This window comes from Cygnus olor, chromosome 6 (genome assembly GCF_009769625.2).
Source record: "Cygnus olor isolate bCygOlo1 chromosome 6, bCygOlo1.pri.v2, whole genome shotgun sequence".
NCBI lineage: Eukaryota > Metazoa > Chordata > Aves > Anseriformes > Anatidae > Cygnus > Cygnus olor.
Window position 1 is genome coordinate 10581335 of NC_049174.1, and position 20138 is coordinate 10601472.

The following is a 20138-nucleotide window of genomic DNA, read 5'->3' on the forward strand; positions in this document are numbered from 1 at the left end:
TCAAGTACTGTGTGTGGTTTTGAGTGCCACCATATAAGAAGGACATAAAACTATTAGAGTGTGTCCAAGTGAGGGATACAAAGATGGGGAATGGTCTAGAGGGCAAGACATATGAGGAGCAGCTGAGGTCCCTTGGTTTGTTATGCCCAGAGCAGAGCAGGCTGAGGGGAGGCCTCATGGCGGCCTGCAGCTCCCTCATGAGGGGAGCAGAGGGGCAGGCGCTGAGCTCTGCTCTCTGGCGACAGCAACAGGATCCGAGGGAACGGCATGGAGCTGGGACAGGGGAGGGTCAGGCTGGGTGTTAGGGAAAGGTTCTGCACCCAGAGGTGGTTGGGCACTGAACAGGCTGCCCAGGGCAGTGGTCATGGCACCGACACTGACAGAGGTCAGGAAGCATTTGGACAATGCTTTCAGACACGTGGTGTGATTTTGGGTGGTCCTGTGCGGAGCCAGGCGTTGGACTTGATGATCCTTTTGGGACCCTTTCAACTCAGGGTATTCTATGGTTCTATGATTCTATGATCCACTGGGTTTTGTAACAGGCTTGTCTGTCATGGGGGAACACTGGAAAAGAAGGAGTCCTGGTGCAAATGGGACCCAAGGCTGAGAGAAAAAATACACCTCATCCATCCTTGTGAAAAACAAGATCTGCCATAAAGCAGTAGAAACTAATTTCTTTTGGAGGGCACTTCACTGTGAAAAGTTACTAGTTGTAAACAAGATGTTTGCTAAGGCTCATCCACTCATGAGCTCAAGCAGGTAAAAATGCATTATAAAAGCTACCAAGGATGCCACAGCTGAGACCTAGCAGGTTCTGTCAAGGTGGTGTAAACCCAGTAATGGAGTTAAATCCCAGAAGAGAACTTGCAGATTAGAACCTTAAAAGTAGCTTTATGCATAAGGGTAATTGACACAAAGCAGAAACACAGCATGAGAATCAGTGTCCATAAGATCAGTGAGGATGAGATTCACAAAACAAACATTACCACAGGTTCTTGCTGCTGCAGAAAGTCAGGAGAAGAACCTACCACAGGCTACTGGTTCTTCTTTATCCAGCAGACAGTGAGAGAAGGATCAAAAGCACAGATTCATGCTCTAATTAAAGATAAATGTGAAAGAACAAACTAGGAGATTCACATGTAACCATTAACAGTGCTCTCACAGATATCAAAACATCTTATGCCCTTCCCAACATCTTTTCTTACACCTAGATCTAGAAAGAAGTTGAATTCTTCAATTGGTGGCACATGTTTTGAGGGTGGTTTTGAGCGAAATTGATAGATTCAGACCCCCCACAACTCTATGCGGATGTCAGAAGAGCTATGTCTGTTCAAAACACTATTTTATACCGTGATACTCAAGTGTCTTCACTGAAACAAGTACTCACGCTTCTTGGTAAATGAAAAGCAGATTGAAGATATTTAGGCAGTAAAAAAGACCTTTCTAACACAATCTGTGATACATAGTTCTCTAATGAGAACAGTAGCTTATGAGAAGAACAACAAAAAATAGAGCGTGACCCACCTGAGTTAGCTTCCTGTGAGTGCATGTTATTCCTCCGATAATGACCATGTTTGGCATCAATGGCCTTGGATAATGGAATACAAAGTCTAATCGCATAAGCCAAATAGATGCCTTGCGTAAGAGATCTAACACAGTCACATCCCGCTGAAGGAACTCAGAAGCCAGTTTAGAGTACGGTTGAAACATAAAATAGCAGAGGAGATAATTTGGAATGTCAAAAAATACATTCTTCACACGCTGGAGAAAGTTCATGCGGTCTGTATTGCCACTGAATATCCTAGGGACATAAGAATGTGGTCTAGGACACAGAGTGGCTTCAAAATCTAAACCACACGGTATTTGCTGTAAAAGAAACACAGAAGGGACTGAAAGATGCTCAGCCAGTATCTGCCCACAGGGAAGCATTGGATCTGTAAAGAGAGCATCAAACTTACTCTCCTCAAGATATTTGATAAGTTCTTTGTTGTACAGTAAATATTCACATGTAGACAGGAACAAGGCAGAGGTTTTTTTAGATCGTTGAAATATTCTAACAAGTCTTTCCAGGAAGGATCCTTCTTCAAATGCTTCCTGTGAAAATGCATGGAAATTCTCATCCATCTCTTCCTGCGCGAAAGGGACTGGGTACATTTTCATGACAAAATTCTTTGTTGGCTTTATGTGTAAATTGACTTCTGGTGCAACGACGACTATTTCGTGCCCTTTCTCACTGAGACCGTCCAACACTTCCCGCATGCTGAGCCAATGACTCCCATCTACGGGCACCACCAGCAGTTTCCCACCAGCAGCCAGACTGAGCACGGACAGGAGCAGAACCAGCGTCACTGTGACTTGCGGATGAGAAGCAGGCACCAGGGCCATTCCTGCAGAAACCTGGTGTGTGCTGCCCAGAAAGAAGTCTGCAGGCAGCAATGAAGCAATAGCATCAGCTCTGCACTTTTAAGCAATCTGTGCTACACTGTAATTTTGATCCGTAAAAATATTTACTGTATGGTAAATGTATAATCCTTGATTTCATAAAAGGCCAGATAACAAGCACTAGAGTTCAGAAATGTACACAGGCGGGTGCAAATGTGGTGGATGCAGCAGATAAGCTGAAACATTTACTACTGGAGGAACAGCAGAGTCTGATCACAGAAGGCAGCAGGCGTGGTTCTGGGTAGGACTGTGCTTCTGATAGGCTTGCTCTGACTGAAGTATCTTGACTTACTTTCCTCAAACAGTGACAATACCATTGGGTGGTACATACAATACCCCATCACAGACCTTTGCTAGAAGAGCATAGCATAGCAGGCTCAGCAACATGGATTGTACCTCAGATCTCACATGGTCACCAACAAGGCAAAACCTTCCGAGGTCTACCTGTAAATACAGACGGTGCTTCTTAGCCTGAGAGGTCAGAGCCTGTGATATTCCTGTTCATCCAGGCTTTGGAAATACCCTTGTGTAAAGCAGACAAATCCATTGACAACAGAGGAAGTGGAAAGGCAGCAGGGGTACCCCAGGGCAGAAGCCTGACATGCATTTCTCAGTAAATACCAGACCCTGCTCCAAACAGGTGCCAAGCTGTATGGATTATACCTGACTGCGAGGCTTTGACAGACCTACAGACTTGCCTCTGCTCTTCCATCGCTCACTATGAGAACATGAGAGAAATAAGTTACTCAATACCCTGCAAAACTGAACTGAAGATATATAATGAAAAAGTCATCTGTCATAAATCCAGCAGGCATTGTACAGGTGAAGATGCCTAAGATACATTTTCTTTCTAGCCACAGCTGAAGCCTTCAATAAGGAGCAGCACTTGATTGGCATACACAAAAGCAAGGTTGCCTCTCCTCAGCCAACTAGAAGAGTAACTTCTTGTGTAGGGAAAGAAAATCCCTTGGAAACCACTTACTGCCGCTCAGTTGAGCATACCTGGGACACCAAAAGATGTAGCTGACTACACACACACACACACATACACACCAAAAAAAAAAAAAAAAAGCAAGGAAGAAATGACAGAAATAGCATTTCTTTCACCAGGGTTTGCCTAACTCTCCCTAAATGAGAACTTAATATCTATCATATCTATCTGCTACACAAAACTACACTCTTATGAACACAGAAGTCAATCAGAACAAGAAGTAAGAATAGAGCATGACCTACCTGAGGTAGCTCCTTGTGAGCACAATTCACTCCGCCAATTAAAACTATGTTGGGCATCAGCGGTCTTGGATAATCTAACACAAAGTCTAATCGCAGAAGCCATATGGAACCCTTGCGTAAGAGATCTAACACAGTCACATCTCGCTGAAGGAATTCAGAAGCCAGTTTGGTGTACGGCTGATACATAAAATCACAGAGGAAAAAATTTTGGACATCAAAGACTAGATTCTTCACACGCTGGAGGAAGTTCATATGGTCTGTGTGTTCTGTAAACACCCTGGGGACATAAGAAGGGGGATTGGGACACTGAGTGGCTTCAAAATCTATGCCACATGGAATTCCTCGCAAAAAATAGACAGAAGGGACTGAAAGATGCTCAGCCAGTATCTGCCCACATGGTATTACAGGGTCCGTAAAGACAACATCAAACTTAGTCTCCTCGAGATATCTCATAAGTTCTTTGTTGTACACTAAGTATTCACAGCTGATGAATGCAAAGTCAGAGAGTCTTTTCATCCTTTGGTATGTTCTAATAAATCTTTCCAGAAAGGATCCTTCTTCAAACCCTCCTTTTAAAAATGCGTGGAAGTCCTTATCCATCTCTTCCTGTGTGAAAGGGACTGGGTACATTTTCATAGTAAAATTCTCTGTTGGTTTTATGTTGAAATTGATTTCAGGTGCAACAACGACTATTTCATGCCCTTTCTCCTTGAGACCCTCCAACGCTTCCCGCATGCTGAGCCAATGACTCCCACCTACTGGCACTGCCAGCACTTTCCCACCAGCAGCCAAACTGAGCATGGACAGGAGCAGAACCAGCGTCACTGCGACTTGCAGATGAGAAGCAGGCACCGGGGCCATTCCTGCAGAAACTCGGTGCATGCTGCCCAGAAGGGAGTCTGAAGGCAGCACTGAAGCAATAGCACCAGCTTCATGCTTTTAAGTAATCTCTGCTACACCTTAACTTTTGATCCTTAGCAGTATTTGCTGTGTGGTAAATGTATAATCGTTGTTTTGATAAAAGGCAAGATAACCCGCACTAGAGTTCATCTGAGTTTGAGGGTGGATGATGTAGTTGGACCCACCGGCAATGCCCCATCTCTTTCCAGAGGAGGAACTATAAAGTGTGACCCTGGAAGGAGGTGGTTCTGGGTGGCACTGATAGCCTTGCTCTGGCTGAAACTTTTGCATGCACAAGAGTTCTGCCACCTCTACATCACCAGTCAGCCTAACAGGTTTTCCCCTGGGCAAGACCTCTCTCTTTGAACACTTGCCTCTGACAGGCCTATGACTCAATACTGGGTGTTCAAGAGCTGGTCAGTATGCTTTCTAGCATGAGGAGATGGGTGAAGAATGAACCACGACCTCAGGTTTGTCTGCAGGACGATGTCTGTAGGATGCCACATATCCTCTGCCACTTGGAGATGGGTGGAATTGCCATTCGGGCTTGTTGGCTTCAACTCAAGGAACACAAGTCCTACACAATACGATCGAAGAGAAAGCCAGGGCACTAAAAGGAATAGCATAGCTCTCCAGGCTCTCCCAGAGAGGGACAGAAAAGGCTCTCCTGTAAGAAATGTGTGCATTGAACTACATGAAGCACCCAAAGCATATACCACATTTGAAAGGTCACCATGACCAGAGGGGCTACATCCATCCCCTCAGTGCCAGTCATGCACTGAAATGAGTAGGAGCAGACCTGCTCCTTTCTGCCACTCATTAGGACTGTGTTTTTCAGCCTGCACAGACACATCAGGGTTTTTTTGGGATGGCCCATCGGAGGTGCTCATCACACAAATCCAGCACCTTGCCCTACTTCCCACAAACACTGGCAACCCTTTTGGATAGTCCCATCAGAGACCTTCACTATAAGAACATAGCATTTCTCTTCAATATCTAGCAGCTCTGAAAGAACATCAAGGTGAAAATCACAGCAAAAACCTTTGGCAGCAATCTTGCCTTTGACTAGGATCCAACGAGCCACCATAGTCTCTTCAGGCTCAGCAACATGGATTGTACCTCAGATCTCACATGGTCACCAACAAGGCAAAACCTTCCGAGGTCTACCTGTAAATACAGACGGTGCTTCTTAGCCTGAGAGGTCAGAGCCTGTGATATTCCTGTTCATCCAGGCTTTGGAAATACCCTTGTGTAAAGCAGACAAATCCATTGACAACAGAGGAAGTGGAAAGGCAGCAGGGGTACCCCAGGGCAGAAGCCTGACATGCATTTCTCAGTAAATACCAGACCCTGCTCCAAACAGGTGCCAAGCTGTATGGATTATACCTGACTGCGAGGCTTTGACAGACCTACAGACTTGCCTCTGCTCTTCCATCACTCACTATGAGAACATGAGAGAACCAAGTTACTCAACACCCTGCAAAACTGAACTGAAGATACATAATGAAAAAGTCATCTGTAATAAATCCAGCAGGCATTGTACAGGTGAAGATGCCTAAGATACATTTTCTTTCTAGCCACAGCTGAAGCCTTCAATAAGGAGCAGCACTTGATTGGCATACACAAAAGCAAGGTTGCCTCTCCTCAGCCAACTAGAAGAGTAACTTCTTGTGTAGGGAAAGAAAATCCCTTGGAAACCACTTACTGCCGCTCAGTTGAGCATACCTGGGACACCAAAAGATGTAGCTGACTACACACACACAAAGAAACAGAAAGCAAGGAAGAAATGACAGAAATAGCATTTCTTTCACCAGGGTTTGCCTAACTCTCCCTAAATGAGAACTTAATATCTATCTGCTACACAAAACTACACTCTTATGAACACAGAAGTCAATCAGAACAAGAAGTAAGAATAGAGCACGACCTACCTGAGGTAGCTCCTTGTGAGCACAATTCACTCCGCCAATTAAAACTATGTTGGGCATCAGCGGTCTTGGATAATCTAACACAAAGTCTAACCTCAGAAGCCATATAGAAGCCTTGCTCAAGAGATCTAACACAGTCACATCTCGCTGAAGGAACTCAGAAGCCAGTTTGGAATACGGTTGAAAAAAAAAATTGCAGAGAAAAAGATTGGGGATTTCAAAGACTAGATTCTTCACACGCTGGAGGAAGTTCATATGGTCTGTGTGTTCTGTAAACACCCTGGGGACATAAGAAGGGGGACTGGGACACTGAGTGGCTTCAAAATCTAAGCCACATGGAATTCCTCGCAAAAAATAGACAGAAGGGACTGAAAGATGCTCAGCCAGTATCTGCCCGCAAGGTATTACAGGGTCCGTAAAGACAACATCAAACTTACTCTCCTCAAGATATCTCATAAGTTCTTTGTTGTACAGTAAGTGTTCACAGGTAGACAGGAACAAGGCAGAGGTTTTTTCAAACCGTTGATAAATTCTAACAAATCTTTCCAGGAAGGATCCTTCTTCAAATGTATCCTGTGTAAATGCATGGAAATCTCTATCCAGCTCTTCCTGCGTGAAAGGGACTGGGTACATTTTCATGACAAAACTCTTTGCTGGCTTTATGTGTAAATTGACTTCTGGTGCAACGACGACTACTTCATGCCCTTTCTCCTTGAGGCTGTCCAACACTTCCCGCATGCTGAGCCAATGACTCCCATCTACGGGTACCACCAGCAGTTTCCCACCAGCAGCCAGACCGAGCACGGACAGGAGCAAAAACAGTGTCACTGTGACTTGCAGATGAGAAGCAGGCACCGGGGCCATTCCTGCAGAAACCGGGTGCGTGCTGCACACAGAGTACCACAACCTCAATGCTTTTAAGGTAAATGTGCTGTGCTTTTTCCTGATGATCTTTAGACTTATTTACTGTTTGGTAAATGTATAATCACTGGTTTGGCAAACACAAATTAGAGGTGTTAAAGTTCATCGAATCTCTCAGGCACTTATCAGGGCTGCAGCTATACAGGATGACACCCACCCGTTTGTTTTGGATGAACATTGGGATTTAAGGAAATAAGGGATCATTCAACAAGAGACCTGCTAAAAAATGCTGATAAACATATCAGCAGTTTTCTTAAAAATAATTTTCTGTATAAGAAAATTCCTCTGTTCCTGTCAATCCAAATCATGTTCTATGCATGTTCTGTTGCAGCTTGACACTATTCCCTTGGGTCCTATCGCTGGTCACTAAAGAGAATAGATGGGCGCCTGCCCCACTGCTCCCCCTTGTGAGGAAGCTGTAGGCTGCAATGAGGTCTCCCCTCAGCCTCCTCTTTTGCAGGCAGAACAGACCAAGTGACCTCAGCCGCTCCTCGTACATCTTCCCCTCTAGGCCCTTCACCATCTTTGTAGCCCTCCTCTGGACACTCTCCAACAGTTTCACGTCCTTTTTGTACTGTGGTGCCCAGAACTGCACACAGTACTCGAGGTGAGGCCACACCAGCGCAGAGTAGAGCAGGATAATCCCTTCCCTCAACCGACTAGCAATGCCGTGCTTGATGCACCCCAGGATACGGTTGGCCCTCCTGGCTGCCAGGGCACACTGCTGGCTCATATTCAGCTTGCTGTCAACCACAACCCCCAGATCCCTCTCTGTGGGGCTGCTCTCCAGCGTCTCATCACCCACTCTGTACGTATAGCCAGGGTTGCCCCGTCCCAGGTGCAGGACCCGGCACTTGCTCTTGTTAAACTTCATACGGTTGATGATTGCCCAGCACTCCAATCTGTCCAGATCTCTCTGCAAGGCCTTTCCACCCTCAACAGAGTCAACAACTCCTCCAAGTTTAGTGTCATCAGCAAAGTTACCATCAAACCTTAAACATCATCAAAATACCTTCTAGTCCCATATCCAAATTGCTTATGAAAACATTGAAAATAACTGGCCCTAAAATGGAGCCCTGAGGGATTGGCCGACAGCCTGATGTAATCCTATTTACCATAACCCTTTGAGCCCTACCCATCAGCCAATTGTTCACCCATCGTATGATTTTTTTATCTAGGTGTATGCTGGACATTTTGTCCAGTAGGATCCTACGGGAAACTGTATCGAAAGCTTTACTGAAATCCAAAAAGATTACATCAGCTGGCTTCCCTTGATCGATTAGATGGGTGATCTTATCATAAAAGGAAATCAAATTTGTTAAACAGGACCTAGCCCTTGTGAACCCATGTTGGCTATTTTTCTGAAATGTCTGTGTTTGGAAGGATGAAGTAGGGCTGGAAGGGGTAAAGATAAGGCCATGTTTTTGGCAGATATACTTAAAACTGGATTAGCAACTCATGAATACCTTTCTGGTTCTGCCTGGGAAGAGCATACCCCAGGGCTGTGAAAGGAAAGTTGTTTCCTTCATGCATAGACAGTCAGCCCCGGTTATAAAAATGATGAAACAGAAATATTGTAGACAATACTATAATTTACTACTGAGATTGATAGAGTATACCAGATTTATTTTTTTTTTTAAATGCGCATTTAGCAATCTACTTCAGCTCTAGATAAACTCTTTTTAGGGAAGCTTTTCAGTAGGTAATGCAAGCTGTTGTACATGGCTTGGTGCTGGCTAGCAGCTGCAAAACCCTCCAATAGATTTGCAGAAAATTGCATAAGGCATCCATGCTTTGCAAGCATAACCCTAGACTGAAAGAACAATCAGAATGTTACCTGCCAATTGACACTTTATGACACATTATTTCTAAATTCTGGAAGGATGGTTGTATTAACTGAGAAAAAAATAATTGTTTTGAAAAGAATCAGTAAAACAGTTTGAGGTAATAATACCTAGCAAAGATGAGCAGCAGACCTGCCTAGATGTGTGCCTCGTTAGCAAGACAGCAGTGATAAACCACAACTTTTTCCACCTAGTCCAAAAAAAAAACAATTGTATAAGCAAAACTGCTTAGATACCACTAGAGTACCTGCAATAGTGGGAGAGAATTAAAATTAACACAGTTTTTCACATATTTTCTTTACAATGCACCTTACTGCAAATCTAAACACCACATACTTGTATACAATTACGTACAGACACAGCATATAGTAAGGTGATTATTGCAAACAGCATTTTCCATTCAAAGCTTAATATATTTTATCAAGGAAATCACTGACCTGAGGTAATGTCTTTTTCTTTCCACAATTTATACCTCCAATAAAAACTATATTGGGCATCAGTGGCATGGGATATTCAAAAACAAAATCCATTCTTTTAAGCCAAATGGATCCATGGCTTAAAAGATCCGTCATTGTTACTTGTCTTTGGAGAAAATCCGAGGCCAGAAGTTCAAATGGCAAATAGGCAGAATTACAAAGAAAGGATTCTGATGCCTTGAGAACTAAGTTTTCCACACGCTGGATAAATGTCATGTGGTCTGAGTTGTCTGTAAATGTTCTCGGGACATAAGATGGGGGATCTGGACACTGAGCAGCCTGCAAATCAAAACTGCAGGGGAGTCCTCGTAAAAAGAAAACAGATGGAATTGAGAGATGCAAAGCCAATATTTGTCCACATGGTACAACAGGATCTGTGAGAACAGCATCAAATTTACTCCCTTCAAGATACTGCATCAGATCCTTATTGTGCAGTAAGTTGGCACAGGAGGAGAAGTAGAGATCAGAGATGACGTGAACTTTTTCATAAAGTGCAGTAATTCTTTGAAGAAGAGGTCTTCTCTCAAAAAGATCATTAGCAAACGAATGCATGCTTGCTCCCAGTTCTTCCCTAGTTACAGGCACTGGATATGTTTTGAGAGTGTAGTATTCAGATGCCTTCACATTCAAGTTGACTTCTGGTGCAATGACGACAATTTTGTGCTCTTTCTGACTAAGGGCCACCAGCACTGAGCGCATGCTGAGCCAGTGACTCCCATCCATAGGCACAACCAACAGCTTTCCACCATTGCCCAAGCAAAACAGAGACAGGAAAACCCAAACCCCTGCAGAAACTAAGTAACTGTGATTACTTACAAGAGCCATGTTTCTAGAAATCCAAATTCTGTTTCTCTGCCCTTACCTGAAAGATCTTAAGTAGACCCAGAGCCCCCTGCCAGATTCTCACATTCCCACTTAATGATCTGGTTTTTCCAGCAAAACCAGTCACTAGCAACCATTCATGGTACTGATGAGACATTTAAGGAATGTGATAATCAACTTGTGTTGGGCAGAACTGGGCTGGGAATCCGAGGATCCCTTGGGATGGGTCCTTTCTGATTGTTTCTCTGTGATGATTCATGTCAGATTGAAAAACAAAAAAAAAAACAACCAACCAAACAAACAAAAACAAACAAACAACAAAAAAAGACTTTGCAAAACCAAAATCCCATGCTTGTGAATCGTGCTGGTACATGGAAGTAACTGTAGCTGATATTAAAATGCTTTTTTTTCCTTCCTTCCTTCCTTCCTTCCTTCCTTCCTTCCTTCCTTCCTTCCTTCCTTCCTTCCTTCCTTCCTTCCTTCCTTCCCTTCTTTCTTTTCTTCCTTTCTTCCTCTTTCCTTTTTCTTTCTTGTTTGCTTGCTTTCCTTTTCTCTCTTCCGTTCTCTTTCTCCTTTTTTTTCTCTTTTCTTTTCTTTTCTTTTCTTTTCTTTTCTTTTCTTTTCTTTTCTTTTCTTTTCTTTTCTTTTCTTTTCTTTTCTTTTCTTTTCTTTTCTTTTCTTTTCTTTTCTTTTCTTTTCTTTTCTTTTCTTTTCTTTTCCTCTTCCTCTTCCTCTTCCTCTTCCTCTTCCTTCCTTGCTGCTTTCTTATAAGCATCTTACAGTTGTTCTGAAATGTCTGTCAGGTTTATGTTTAAATAAATTATAAAATTATGCCACTATACTACACAATACCTGTGCAAATCCTAAGGCGAATGCTCTGTGATTTACACAGAGCTAAGCCCTGAGTCCAGATGCAACACCAGGTACAAATGTATTACAAGAACGAATGCTGCAGCAGAGACTTGCATGAGCCAAGGCAAACCACTAAATCTGTGCTGGCATGCATGACACTTCTTCATTCTCATCCTGTCCCATCTCTGTGCCTTTCTGAAACACTTTCTTCTTCCAGAAGTTATAAGAAAAGCCACTCAGTTCCCCTTGTATCCAATTAGATACAGGAAAGTCTGAACAGGAGTAGCCAATAACAGTCCTCTTGTTTCAGGACAAGAACTGCCTGTGAATGGTAAGTGGTGGTGTTCTCACTGCAGATGAAAAGCTAAGACTAGGAACTAAAACTCTAAGCAGTTAGCAAGTATTAGTTATAGACACTTGCCAACCTGCAGGATTAAATTTTGCTGTTAGATGCAACTGTGTGATGCACAGCCATAGCCACAAAAAAAAAAAAAAATTAAAAAAAAAAAAATCAGGGCTGGCAGCACCACTGAAGAATCAGTAATAACTATTCTTGCTGCACTGTGAACTTTAGTCCCTGAGCAAGATAAGGTAAGAGTGAGCTCTGTCTTTAGAGCAGAGCCTAAATTTAAGCTGGAACTGCCACATGGCCTGGCCTGCAGGCAGAGCTGGTCTCCCTGCTTTCCCGGAGGGTCCACCTGGGTTTGTCCCTGAGGGAGCCATTAAACAGCTGGATGGACAGAACAGATAGGAAAAAGCTCTACCCCGATAAAAGTGCCCATGCAGGGAGGGAGTGGCAATTTGAAAGACACTTTTGTGACAAAGCAAGATCTGAATGATAGCAGCTCAACAGAAATAAACGGTACTTTCAATGGGCAGCATCAGGCGAAGTACTGTGAGGATTAAAGCAAAGCCCGAGAGCTTTAAGGCTGGCTCTGGGGAAGGTGTGCTATGCTTGGAAAATGCAAATCTGTTTTATCGTGAAGCTTCATTCATTCATATTCACAAAGACGCGTGAATGCAAGAGGAGAAGGAGGAGTACGTTCCTTATGACACACAAAAGGCTGGCAAGTGAGTAAAGTTCAAGGGAAGAGCAGAGAAGCGCCTGTTTATTTCCAAGGAGCATCTGTAAAGGATAAAACTTTATTATTTCCAGGAAATGATGTGATATATTGCTAAAACTGCTGGATGACACTAACTACAGATCCATCAGCTGCTGAGGAGAGCTGTCTCCTCTTAGCTGTCTTTTTCTAGTTAATCTCTGGCTTCACAACATGAGACTGTTCTACTTATATCACAAGCAAGCAAGAAGCCAAGATACATCACATGCAGCTATGGGCTGAATGTACATCATGAGCACCAGCAAGCTATCATGTATCGTATACATGCAACAAGTGATCAGCTTTAAAGATCCCACAATATTTATTGGAATTCACGGACACGAAGGAAGTGCTTTTATTGCACGCTTTTTAGGTCACAGATGCCTGAGCAACCACCCATCAACATTTTCCCATCCAAGCTGGATGTCTCATAAAAATGCAGTAGAGAATTCAGCTGTCTAGTTTTTGTGATGGGAACTGCTGTTAGATCATAACTTTTAACACAGAAAAATTATTAGCCTTCAACTCAAACACAACACTGCTGTTACAGAGAAGAGCAAATAATGCTACTGCACATAACCCGGCGAGTTACTTTTCTGACCGAATAAGCAACTAGTGCTCTAGAAGAAATATGCCACTGCCTCGTGGGGCAGGGAATGTTTGGAAGAGCTGCTATAATTCTCCTGCCCTTTTTGCATTCATTGCTGGACCAAGTGGTGTTTGTGCACCTGACCAGCTGGAATTAAACGCTGCAGAGCGTGTGATCCCCTCACGGAACAAAATCGCTGTGTTGGGCAGGCCCAAGAAAAGGAGGTGGAATCACAACTTGTTCTGCTGGTCAGCTGCACCTCTCTGGTTTTCATGTGGATTGGCTATATAGAAACAGTTAATCTGAGCTACATCTTTAGGTAAGTAAAGTCTACATCAAATACTGCCGGAACTTCTCCTTTGTTATACTTTTCCCAGCCAGTCACTGACCTGAGATAACGGCTTCTTCCGTCCACAGTTTATGCCTCCAATGAAAATCATATTGGGCATCATGGGTGTGGGATAGTCAAAGACAAAGTCAAGTCTCTTCAGCCAAATGGATCCATGGCTTAAAAGCTCTGTAACTGTGATTGGCTTTTGCAGAAAGTCTGAGGCCAGTCTTTCGAATGGTGAGAAGATAATTCTGCAGGTGAAAGCCTCTGAAATGGTGATCAGTACATTCTTGACTCTCTGAGGAAATGTCATATGGTCTGTATTGAGGGAGAACATTCGTGGGACGTAGGATGGTGGGTCTGGACTCTGAGCGGCGTGAATGTCTATAGCACATGGAATAGCCCGCAAGAAGAAAGCAGTAGGAATAGAAAAATGCAAAGCAATTATTTGTCCACACGGTGTCACAGGATCTGTAAATAGTACATCAAATTTGCCTTCTTCAATAAATTTCATCATCTCTTTGTTGTGCAGTAGGGAACTGCAAGCAGCTTCAAAGACGGCAGAACTCTTTTTAAAAAGCTCCCAAATATTCCAAAATCTGGAAATAAAAGGCTGCTCATTAAAACTGTTTGCAATAAGTGAATGCAGAAGTTCTTCCATCTCTTCCTGTTTGAAAGGTATAGGGTATGTTTTCAGTGTGTACCACTCTGAAGATTCTACGAGCGTTTTCATCTCTGGTGCCATGACAATTATTTCATGCCCTCTCTTGCTCAGCTCAATCAGCACTTCCTTCATGCTGAGCCAGTGACTGCCCTCCATCGGGATCACCAGCAGCTTCCCAGCAGCAGCAGTACCCAGGCAGCACAAGAAGGGGAGCAGCACAGCCACCAGCATGTTTGGAGTTGAACAGACAGGAGCCCAAGTGAGAGAGAGGCCAGGGGTGGTTCGCAAGCTTTTGTAGCTATGATCCACCTACGCAAATACACCACTTGGCAATGCTTTTTCACGATACCTTTGCCCTTTTTGACTTGCCGCACATTTCATGTGTTTAGCAGTTTGCACGCAATGGGATTTACGTTGGAAGATTAATTATTACAAAAGGTTGAACTGGGTTTTGTTCTTCAAAAGCTGGTTTGCACAAACATGAGAAAGGTGTGTCTTCTGCCGTAAACTTGGCTCTCCCAAGCTGTGACCTCAGCTCAGTGCTTCAGCCTTCTCTTCTTTGTCCCATACTAGGACCACTGACTGATGATCCTTCTTACCATCAGCAGCCCAGCCATGCAGACCCCACCTCATCTCGTATTCCTTACCCAAACCACAGCAGCAGTCTCTCCTGTTCACCCTTCTTGCCTCTGAGCACAGCAGGCTGGGAGGTAGGGGACTGCAAGCTGCCGGGTAAATCTGCTCTGCTCAGTGTTGGCTGACTGCTGTAATGCCACGGAGTGCAAGCAACTAGTGTTACTGAGCCATAGAGTTAAGTGTTCATGGAAAGCAATAAGAGCCCAGGTTTAGCCTGTGGCTCAGTTAGCCTCACGTGCAGGCAGGCAGCACCAATTAGCAGCTACGGGCATGTGAGCACAAGTCACGCAGGCAGCTGGGAATGACTCCTGCCTTTCCCTTGTTCTTTGCCCAGAAAGGCTTGGCTTTTTGTCAGAGCTACTCCTCCAACAACTGGGCATTTTTCTCTATTCACCACACATCTGGAATAATCCATGAGGACCCAAGTCCCCCGTGACCTCTCACTGTGCTCTTACCGCTATGTTTACTCAATGCAGCGCAACTGCAGCTCTGATGTGGAAAGGAGATGGGGACCCATCCGCCCCATCCCTGCCCAGGTCGGACTGTGGTATCTGGGCACCCTATATACCCTGTGTCTGCCCCTTTCCCAGGGATGGTCTCAGGATGTAGGGCTGTGCACCGCTGTTGTGTGAGCTGTCACAACATGTGAACATGCCACAGCAGTCTCAGATACAGATGGAGAGTGTTTGTTGGCAATGCCAGGTAAATACAGGTTTGCAGCTTCACTTACTTGTAAGAACACTTCCCAGGTTGCAGAGGTGGCGCTGGGCCACCTTCAGCTGGTCACATGCCTAGGTTTTATTCATCCATGTGATTGTATTGAACTTGTCTCCTATCTAAATTATTTTCATAGTTTTTATCAGCATGAGCTTCTCACTGCAGCACACTTGGGAAGTAACCATCTTACAGCAACACCAGCACAAGGGAAAACATGAAGGTTGCCCAAAGAAGATCTGTCACAGAGTGGAAAATTCTCTCACAAATCTGTGTGACACTTTTACTCCTGTGTAAGGCTTCCTCTCCCATCAAGCACAAAATATCTGCCTCAGATTCATGTACCTTCAACAGGCTTTTCCCATTCTTGCAGCTGATTCCTCGAGTGAAGAGAAGGTGGGGCATAAAAGGAGTGGTATCTTGGTATCCAAATAGAGCCCTTTGATAAAATGATGGTGGATGGACATCTCTTCAGACTTTAAACCAATGTTTAAACCTGGCACAAATGTCCTTAGAAGGTAGGCTCTATCACTTGCTGACAAGGAGGTTCAGCACCTGCAAGAAGACTGCCACGTGGTTTGTGCAGCTGGTAGAGCTCCTTGGGATATAAGAAATGGTATTTGGACACTTACTGGCAAGATAATATAGCATATGTGGGGATCCGTGACAGAAAGGTATCCACAGAACAGGTGGACTGCTAGGATTACCCCACATGGACATACTTAGTCTATACAGAGTGTACCAAAATCACTCTTATCCATATAGTGCTGGAGTCCTCCAGCCCACTGCAGGCTGTTGAGTTGTTACAGTATAGTAATTTTTTATAAGCATTTTCTTTTCCAATTCAACTAAAGCAAATGGTACAGTGAAATATAACTTACACTAAAGATAAATATGAAAAATCAATGTTGAACTACCTGTGTCATTTTTTAAACAACAAAGACTAGTTGGTTCAATTGAGAAAAGTGATTTTTTTTTTCCATTGATGCAAACCTGCATTTTTGAAGATAAGCAGCCAACTGAAAATCTTTCCCCATCTCTACAAATAACTTCCTTCTAACCCCTCATACCGTCGGGTATAAAATTAAGTTGCAAAACAGAAGTTCACAGCTGAACATCAGATAACATAAACCAACATGTTTCTAGTTCATGAACTTACGAGTTCATGGCCTGTGTCAGTTCAGTTCATGACTCAAACAGTTCATGAACTCTGTGGGGCCAGATCCTTCTTGGTGGTATAGTGCTGAGTCATTAAATGATGGTGGTCACCTCTCACAGTAAAAGTTTATGTATCAGTAGGTGATTAGGCAGGTGTTATCCACAGGCAACGAAGACTGTACCCTGCCTTTGGTATAACAATTTGATCCTCCAGGGCATTCAAGGCTCTGCATCGCTGGTGTTTCTTTCTTTTATCTGCATTTTCTGCCTGCATATTTCCAAACTTTGTGCTTTAACCTTATTGGGAACTTACCTTCAAAAAGAACAGCCAGTTCCATCACCTGCACTACCCCTGCATCAGCAGCTTAAGACAAAAGAGTAACTTAATGCGAATTTTCAAACAGCTCAGGAGAAGCTGATACACAGACACAGACCCGCTGCTCATAACCATTGCAAAGGCTGTCAGATGGGCTCTAGAAGAAGGTGTAACCAATTTAGACTCTGACAGATGAAGAGAGGCAGTCACACACTTCCTTGGTGGAGCCTTTGGGAACATGCCAGAGGGAAGGGATGCCATCCAGAGGGCCCTGGGCAGGCCTGAGAGGTGGGCCCTTGTAAACCTTCTATCCAGTGGCCCAGCTTTAATGGGAAGACAGATCCTCTCTTGATTAAATTACCCAGGAACTCACAGTTGGGCCCGGGGGTTTGAATCCCCTCACAGGGAGGCACAAGCCAGAGTTCACCTTGCCTGAGGGAGATCTGATTGCTGGGCCATTATAAAAAAATGCCTGGTGATAATACGCCAGCTCTGACTAGGATGGTGCGGACCCCTTGTTTTGCTGGCATTCACTGCTTTCCTCTGTGCCCTCAGGGCTTTTCTGGAGGAATGTTTTGTCTTTACACAATTAAAAGCAATGCCAGACCAAAGACCAAAAACTGTGGAAGAGGTGAGGAAGCAAAAGAAAGAACAGAATAAAACCCAGAGAAGTTAAAGGCAAACCATTTTAATAAGACACAGAGTACAACAGACAAATAAAGGTTGAAGTTCTTAGATTAGCACAGATTCAGCTGGGGTCAGATCTAAGCCAAATAATTGGTATTCAGAAAACTTGAAACAAGAACATAACTTGGTAGGTTTACATGTGTTTGCTGTTCATTATCCAGTAGCAAAGGGCACTGGTGTCACTTGCAGGTTTGAATGCTCTGCTGCTCATTACTGACTCCACTTGTATTTGCGGAAGAACACCTCGGAGAATTTACAAGAAAAGAGAACTCAAAGTGCAAGAGCTGTGTGCCAGCTCTTGGCAGTAGGCAGAAAGTCTTCCCCACTGCATGCAGAGGGACAGAAATTAAACACGTCTTAAGCTTGGATCACCCATGACTGCAGATTTGTCTTCTTCTTATGAGTCTCTCTCACAATACGCAGGCTCTTGTGCGTCACAGACAAAACATTGGGTTACCCCAGGGTGTCTTTTTGAGCTGGCAAGGAATATTGCAGCAATGGAGCAGTGCTGCAAGGGCATGCAAATAGCTTTGAGGACTTGAGACTGATTGGACTCACACTGCCCTGAGCCATAATCATGTTAAGAAATTCATAGCTATGGACATACACTGTTATTCACCTGCACAGAATGAGGAAGTATGGCTAGCATGACTTCAGAGGGATAACAACTCATCGAACTGCAAGTTGGGAAGTAATTTTAAGTCTTCGCAGTAGCAAGAAGCAGCAGGCAGCTAAGGAAACCACAGAACACAGATCATTTTTAGGGCAGCCCTCTTCTAAGCAGTAAATAGAGATCATATGAAAATGACAGTATATGATCCTGAAATTATTGACTGTATCCTAACAGAAAGATAAGTTATTTTTAAGGCTGCCCAGGTAACTGTAATTGGAACATTTCCTGATTTTTTGTAGAGCAATGTGTTTGATGTTTGTAAATTTAATACACTTAGAACATTTCTTGATTTTTGCGCTTAGACCTCTGTCAAATATTTTTACCTTTACATGCACCTTTAGAATCATATTAGAGAAGGCTAACTTGACCAGAAGACAAACTTGCCATGGGAAGGGAAACAAAGGCAGTAGTTCCATTTGATATGAAGGAATTTTTGTAGAAAGAAGTGTTTTCTAGCCTCCTTCTATATCTTTTCTTTGAAATATGGGAAGCACAGTGATGTGGACAAGAACAGACTGAAGAGGACAGTGAGATGAACACTTTAGTTAGACTAACCATTTCAGGCTGATGCATGCTGTGCAATGAAGATGCACAATGCACGGCAGTTAATTTTTTCCCCCCACAAGTAGTACTGCTTTTATTTGCCTGATGTGTATTTTGCCATTGCAATGTAAGGCAGATGAGCAGTGTGGCTAGTTTTAAAGGTGTTCAACAACTTTACAAATACTGGCACGATATAAGAGTGCTCTGAAATGTCAGTAAGCTCATCAACACCTTGAATATTGCACCAGAAGATGAGCCTATTATTTGGTTCATGAACAGAGTGATGATTGCTACCTCAGTGCTGAAAATGAAGAGTTGCCCTGTGCCTGTACTACATCACCTACCCATGTTAGAAAAGTAATGGTACCCTGAGACATGTGAGTCCCTTCTGAGGACACACAGTGACATTTGGGTTGTGCAGGTTTTGAAAAGCGTCTCTGTGTACCAGGTATGTCTGTGTGTTGTGGTACTGCTTACTGTATTCTTTGACTTTTTGCCAAAGTCTTTGAATTCCACTTCAATTGCATATTTCAAAGGACCAGTTAGAAATGTCTCCTTATCAGAGCTTCTCAGATGCTGCTGGCTCTGGCAAGAGGGTTTCGGAACAGGGCCTGTTTTCTTAATCCCTTTGCTGGAGGGACAAAACACAGCACCTTTGTTCAGTTATACTTCTGCTTTACTGGAGCAACTATCTTTTTGAATCAGTTTATTTTACTATTTTAAGTTGACCAGTTGTTTAAATAAGTAATTGGTGGTTTGGGTTAAAAAGCTAGAAACTTCTTTGAAAGGTTGCTATAGCTTACATCTCTGAACTTTGTTTTATCAATTTACACAAACTTTGTGAACTGCCTCAAAAAAAAATGAAGCTTTGCATTTGCTTTGGTTACAAATGAGATACTCATCAAAGTGTCTCTGGACACACAGTGAGAGTTCATTTCTGGTCTCCCTAATGAGGGAACACTTATCACAACAACCTTCAGGTACTTCAGGAGTCAATATGGTGCTGGCATAGGACCTCTGCCCAGTTGAGATACCAGGTCTGTTTTCTGCAAGCCTTGTATTAAACCTCCATGACATTGGGACTTGGCAACTGGATTTATATGTCTGTTAATGAATATGTAATTGATACTGAAACAGATGGCAATGCAAATTGCAAGACAAGAGGAAACACAGCCTGAGGCAGCTAGTTATCTTAGTCAATGAATAAATGCAGTTTGTGTTTCCCCAGGCATAGTCTTGTGGTCAGATGTTGAGGGAGGAAAGGCTCTACCACTCCGCCTTAGATGAGAGTATTTCAGGATGATGTTTATGG

The 20138-nt window shown here is 43.5% G+C and overlaps 4 protein-coding genes across 4 annotated transcripts in view; all 4 read right to left on the reverse strand.

Moving 5' to 3' along the window:
- The window catches only part of LOC121071918 (UDP-glucuronosyltransferase 1A1-like), a 30161-nt gene extending 15102 nt beyond the window's left edge, over positions 1-15059 (reverse strand). Inside the window, exon 1 of the mRNA XM_040560814.1 lies at positions 13494-15059. Coding sequence (XP_040416748.1) covers positions 13494-14330 — 837 coding nt within the window. The 5' untranslated portion in view covers positions 14331-15059. The remainder of the gene's footprint in view (positions 1-13493) is intronic.
- On the reverse strand, positions 796-3129 carry LOC121071919 (UDP-glucuronosyltransferase 1A1-like). Its single transcript, XM_040560816.1, has one exon. The coding sequence runs from the start codon at positions 2383-2385 to the stop codon at positions 1471-1473; it is 915 nt and encodes a 304-aa protein (XP_040416750.1). The 5' UTR covers positions 2386-3129; the 3' UTR covers positions 796-1470.
- Positions 3219-4517, reverse strand: LOC121071922 (UDP-glucuronosyltransferase 1A1-like). The gene has a single exon (XM_040560818.1). The coding sequence runs from the start codon at positions 4474-4476 to the stop codon at positions 3598-3600; it is 879 nt and encodes a 292-aa protein (XP_040416752.1). The 5' UTR covers positions 4477-4517; the 3' UTR covers positions 3219-3597.
- Positions 8703-11043, reverse strand: LOC121071921 (UDP-glucuronosyltransferase 1A1-like). The gene has a single exon (XM_040560817.1). It carries the CDS (start codon positions 10564-10566, stop codon positions 9673-9675), a length of 894 nt encoding a protein of 297 aa, XP_040416751.1. The 5' UTR covers positions 10567-11043; the 3' UTR covers positions 8703-9672.
- Positions 15060-20138: the final 5079 nt, after the last annotated feature.